The sequence below is a fragment of the Colossoma macropomum genome, unplaced genomic scaffold (assembly GCF_904425465.1).
Source record: "Colossoma macropomum unplaced genomic scaffold, Colossoma_macropomum, whole genome shotgun sequence".
NCBI lineage: Eukaryota > Metazoa > Chordata > Actinopteri > Characiformes > Serrasalmidae > Colossoma > Colossoma macropomum.
Genome location: NW_023495461.1, coordinates 263,132 through 268,231, shown reverse-complemented (window position 1 = coordinate 268,231; position 5,100 = coordinate 263,132). Strand labels below are relative to the sequence as shown.

The 5,100-nt window shown below is 36.1% G+C and overlaps 1 protein-coding gene across 1 annotated transcript; it reads left to right on the top strand.

The window, feature by feature from the left end:
- The first annotated feature begins 1,121 nt into the window (after positions 1–1,121).
- Positions 1,122–5,027, top strand: gng13a (guanine nucleotide binding protein (G protein), gamma 13a). The gene is made up of 3 exons (XM_036562636.1): positions 1,122–1,294; positions 3,623–3,720; positions 4,028–5,027. The coding sequence occupies exons 2-3, from the start codon at positions 3,623–3,625 to the stop codon at positions 4,131–4,133; spliced, it is 204 nt and encodes a 67-aa protein (XP_036418529.1). The 5' UTR covers positions 1,122–1,294; the 3' UTR covers positions 4,134–5,027.
- The last annotated feature ends 73 nt before the right edge of the window (positions 5,028–5,100 follow it).

Genomic DNA, 5,100 nt, shown 5'->3' with positions numbered 1-5,100 from the left:
TTTGCTTTGATTTAACCTTTGATTTAGCCTTTGAATCACCTCTGTAGCTGCTGAAGGAGGCTTAACGCTCTACTAAGTTGCCTGCTTGTAGCATCCTCTGATCTTATTAGCAGACGGCTAAGTCACACATGGAGCCCCATGTGCTTGAACATGTTACCACAGAATCAAGCCTAATCCTCCATTATATTAGTGCAGTTTTTATGTCACATTAAGTCTCTTTTTAAATGGTTTTAAGTACACAATATTTGTGACATGTCCATTTGTTTCTACCAGGACTATCCACAGCGCCATGTACCTATTTATACTGAGACTAACACTTCTTTATGGTTAGGGTCAATGGCATAATTTGGTTCTTCTGCCTCAACTATTTTTCCAAAACCTAAAAGTATACATTTTAATTAATGAATTGAAGGAAAGATTTGCTGATGTGCCGTCTTGCCAGTTGCTCAGTTATAAAAAGCTTGAGGTGTGTTTTTTGAGTAATTTTAAAAGTAACAGCACATATATATCATCGCTGTCAAAGAAAAATCATATTAATTTTTGTCAATTTCTATTTTTCTACTTAATTTGAACACAGCAGCTGTCCTTTAGTTTGTGTGGATATTTAATGATGAATTGGTCAACAGAAACGCTTCACAATCACTTGGAATAAAATCATTTTACATCAAATTATTTTGACACTAAAAACTGTTTAGATTCTTTCTACATCCTGTTTATGCTTTTAGTTAATCCAGGGGAGAGGAATCTTATGTTGAACATGAAAAAAACTTCAAAAGAAGGCCACCCACCAAAGTTCAATTTTGCCTCTCTTATGGAAGATGTGGGAGACCACCAATTCCGACTCTGCTTTTAATTGAACTTCTAGTCATTACTTTACCAAAGTAACTGCATTTTTCTTGAGTTTGGACAAAGGCAAAGGAATTCTTCACAAATTGTAAGTAGGTTAAGAGTTTTTGCATTGCAAGGTTTGGAAAATCTGCTTCAGGGTTACAGAGAGTGAACTCAAAATCGTTTACATGTCTTTTACATTGGGAATGCACAGTCAAATCAGGGCAACACCCCTTTTCCATTCCAGTTCATAAAGAGATGAGCCCTATAATTTGAGTAACAAACAAGTTTGAGTCTCCTGCTACTGTGACAGGCCATTTGTTAGGTACATACACCTGGGCTTAAAGATTCTTTTCTTGGAGAGCATAGCAACATCAGTCAAGCCACTCTTTGGATCTCTACTTTTACTTTTGGATCTCATTCTACTTCGCATCTTGGATAATTGTGCCACATAAATACTAGTAAGGTGGGTTTTGCCCTTTTTTATTTAATGACTTCTGATCATTTGTCTATTGCTCTACAATTTGCCATATTCAGATCATTTTTTGTATTTACATATTTAGTTATTGCATTTAGTGACAAGCAGACGCCACTAATGAAACTGCCAATGCGAGATTTGTTTTGCTCTGTGTCAAAATGTTTGCCTGATAAGCTGCTGCAATTACAGTTTTGTTGTTTATAAGAACGGCAGCATTTAAAGCCTGCTGCTCTTGCTATTTTAGGCCTTTCATATTAAAGTCAATGGTATACATTTTATCCACCATTTCAAATAGAGTGCTGCACTTCTAAGTGTAAACACAGTGAACTGAATTGTTTTTTAGCGGTTTATGAGATTGAGTTAAAGGGGAATTTCGCAGTTCAGTGGTTGAGATGTATTTAAAGTCGCTCAGATTGCTTTAATGTGAAATGGTTCATTGTAGAGAAATGCACCTACTTTACTGGTGGTGACAGGAACTAGAGCTTACATGATGCCTACAACTCCAATGTAGTGATATTCTGTACTGTCCAAACCCACCAGTAAATCGAAACATACTGTGAATTTGTAATGTTATGCTGATGGTAAAAACAGATATAAATCTTCAAAAACAAGCAGTTATGTATCACAACTTCTCGAATCCATTAAAGGACTTTAAAAATAGAATTTAGGCCAAAACTTCTCTCAAAACTATCCTAGACATCAGGCAACGTTTTAATAACCATTTCATTTAACTGTAGACGTCTGGTTCCTGATTCAGTAAGTTTCTCTCAGACTTCAGACTTCACCACTCTGAATAACTTGGTTTACATCGTTTTTGGAAGAATGGGTGGAATTCTCCTTTCAGTATGAAAAAAAAAGGGGTGAAAGTCTACTTTCTAGCTTTTGAAGGCCGATTGAGAGGACTCAACTTCTCAAAACATCATAACATCACCAAACACCATCATTATCCTCCTTTAACAAAGCTGATCAGTTAATTTAGCCATCTTTAAATACTTCACAGACTTATTTAAGTGTTGTGAAGTGCTGATATCCAAGCAAGTACAATTTCAAGCTGAAAGACCAAAGCTGCACTATGTAAGACTTTTTGCTAAAATTAAACGAAGTAGCTGGTCTGTAAAGCCTGAAATAATCATTTGAAATTCAGGTTGGAATCTGCAGTTTTTCAGAACACGTCACACTTCTTTAAGTATTAACGTCACACGCACAGGCTCAAAAAGAAGGCCCGGCTGGAGGTACGGCCTCAAATACAGAATCAGCATTATACTGATTAAGATATGATGACAGTAGATAATTCACTCGTGTGTGAAGACTCGTTCTTTGTTGTCAACAAATTCTACAAAAGTTGTCTTTGAATTGTCTTTCAACGCACTCGCAATCATCAGATTCATCCACTTGGACAAGGGGAAGGTTTCCAAATACACAAAACTGACATAGTATAGTTTTAAACAGAATAGTAGTGATAGGAGAAGTATGAGTTTACATAGATTTAATATATCAATACATACATTAAAAAGGTGAGAGAGAGTTAGCGTGTTACTGAATTGATTTTTATGTTTATGTAGCATGCAAAGGAGCCAAGTGCCTAAAAATATTTTAGAAGTGTTTTCTATGTGGTGTTAGGCCTTTGTGATACCCAAAAAAAGCACAATATTTTCTAGTTAAAAAATCATTTATAGATTACTGATATGGCCTCCCCACCCAAAAAAAAAACAAAACGTGGTCCACGATAGATATGCTCTACTTTCTATTCTTTTTTAGTCTTATATGCTTTTTTAAATATTAACTGTTTTAATGAAAATCTTTTATAAAAGTGATGTTAAATAATATGATACTGAGTAACCCAACATCCTTTGAGAACTACCAGCTTTGAGACTTTATAATAAACGTTACTGCAAACACATGCGTTCATAAACTTCTTCTGTCGCAGATTTGTGGCAACTTACATGCTAATAGCACTCCCTGCGGGAGAAACTTCAAACTGCAAATCATCTCCAAAGCCACATCCACAAGCTGTCCACATTAAAAAGAGGAGTTTTCCATCATTACAGTGGCATTTTCATTGATCGCCATTGTATTACTTATCCATTATCGACGATATCAGATTACATCACCCTATGTGGTAGTACTAGTGGTTAGCCTAAAATACTAAAATACCCCAAAAATGTGAAAGTTCATCCTTTTTTACTAAGCTAAAAAGCAAAAGATAGCGTCTAACTAAAGAGTATTTCATCTCATTGCTATTTTATAATTACTATAATGCAGTAGTGATATGGCATGATGTATAATATGGATTTTTGTATTTAAATGTGTCTACAGATGGATGAGTTGGATGAGACTCAGCTGAAGAATGAGGTGGACAGTCTGAAACTTCAGCTGCAGATCACGAGAGAGAAATCCTCTGTAACCATCCCTGAGTGAGTGGTAAACACATATTTAGATATGTGCTATAAGCCATAAAGGGTGAATACCCATATCGTGTTAAAAACAGTAAGTTTATGGGATTAGGTAAAAATGACCTTTATTGTGCATTAAAAACAAGTTTTAATTCTACGCAATTTGGGACTGTTAGCCTTGGGTCTACTTATCACTGTTCACACAGTGTAAAAATGTACATGGTGTTTTCATATGGCATAAAGTGGGGGTGTAAAAAAGTGACTTACATTTCAGTCAAATCTGAACAAAAGCACTGTAGGTTAATCAATATTATGCCTTCTCTTTCAGGCTTGTTAAATGGATTGAAGAGAAAATGGCTGAGGATCCTTTTCTGAACGCTGAGATAATGCGGGACAACCCATGGGTGGAGTCAGGGAAGTGTGTCCTGCTGTAGTAACAGCCAGCCACTGACCACAAGGACTACAGCAGTGGCTCCACCCTTTACTGAACATATTTGCATTTATTTGCTTTATTTATTTATTTATCAACACTGCAGGCAAAGTGTTTTAGTCAATATTTAATCATTAATATAAACAGGTGAAATAGTTTGTCACATCTTTCTATCATGTGGTATTTTTATGCAAAGATGTTCCCACTGTACATTTAAAAAAACTGCTTTGCTGTTAGTTTGTTACTTAAATGCCCGTAACTGAGTGAGTTGTGCTGCTTCAGTGAAATACAGTGACTTGTTTGCTCAATGAAACCTTGTTGAGTAAAACTCAACATCTTTCCCATTGGCTCCTGGCATCATCAATTTGCATAGTGTTTTACCCGTTTTACTCACCCTCTTTCCCTTGGCATGCCTTCCGTTATGTGTGTGTCATTCTTATGCCCCCGTAGCCTTGTTGTGGTTGCCTGTAAGGGTGGGTTACCATGTACTTTTCTGCTGAGTGTGTTATTACAATGGTTGGGTAGTACAGTAATTTAAATTGTCTTAATTAAACCCATGATTTGTGTTGCTGCCTCTGCTTTCATTAGTTGAACCGTGTTAATGTGAAGGTGCAAGTACTATGGTCACCTGCCCTGGTCCTGAATATCTACCTTCATGCAGATTCTAGTTCCAACCAGAATCTGCCACACCTGATCCAGCTACTTAACATCTTCAGAAGACCTTAACTGGCTGGATCACTGGGGTGGGCACTGGGGTTTTATCATTAGCACTTAAATCACGTTTGTGTGATTTATTCGAATTAATTTAGTACATTCACTTAGCACATTGCTAAAATGTTTAAGTAAATTCAACATTTAATTGTTTTTGGATTGCAAAATTACAGTGTAAAATGTTTTTTAGCAAACCAGACGAACAAATCGCAAACAGTAGAATGAATAATAAAGCTTAACGAATATTTATTCACAGATTT

Excerpts from the sequence above, each read along its gene's own strand:
- gng13a (XM_036562636.1), top strand. The coding sequence starts at position 3,623 with ATGGATGAGTTGGATGAGACTCAGCTGAAGAATGAGGTGGACAGTCTG. Across the intron at positions 3,721-4,027 it reads TCCTCTGTAACCATCCCTGA|GCTTGTTAAATGGATTGAAG; the intron begins GTGAGTGGTAAA and ends CTTCTCTTTCAG.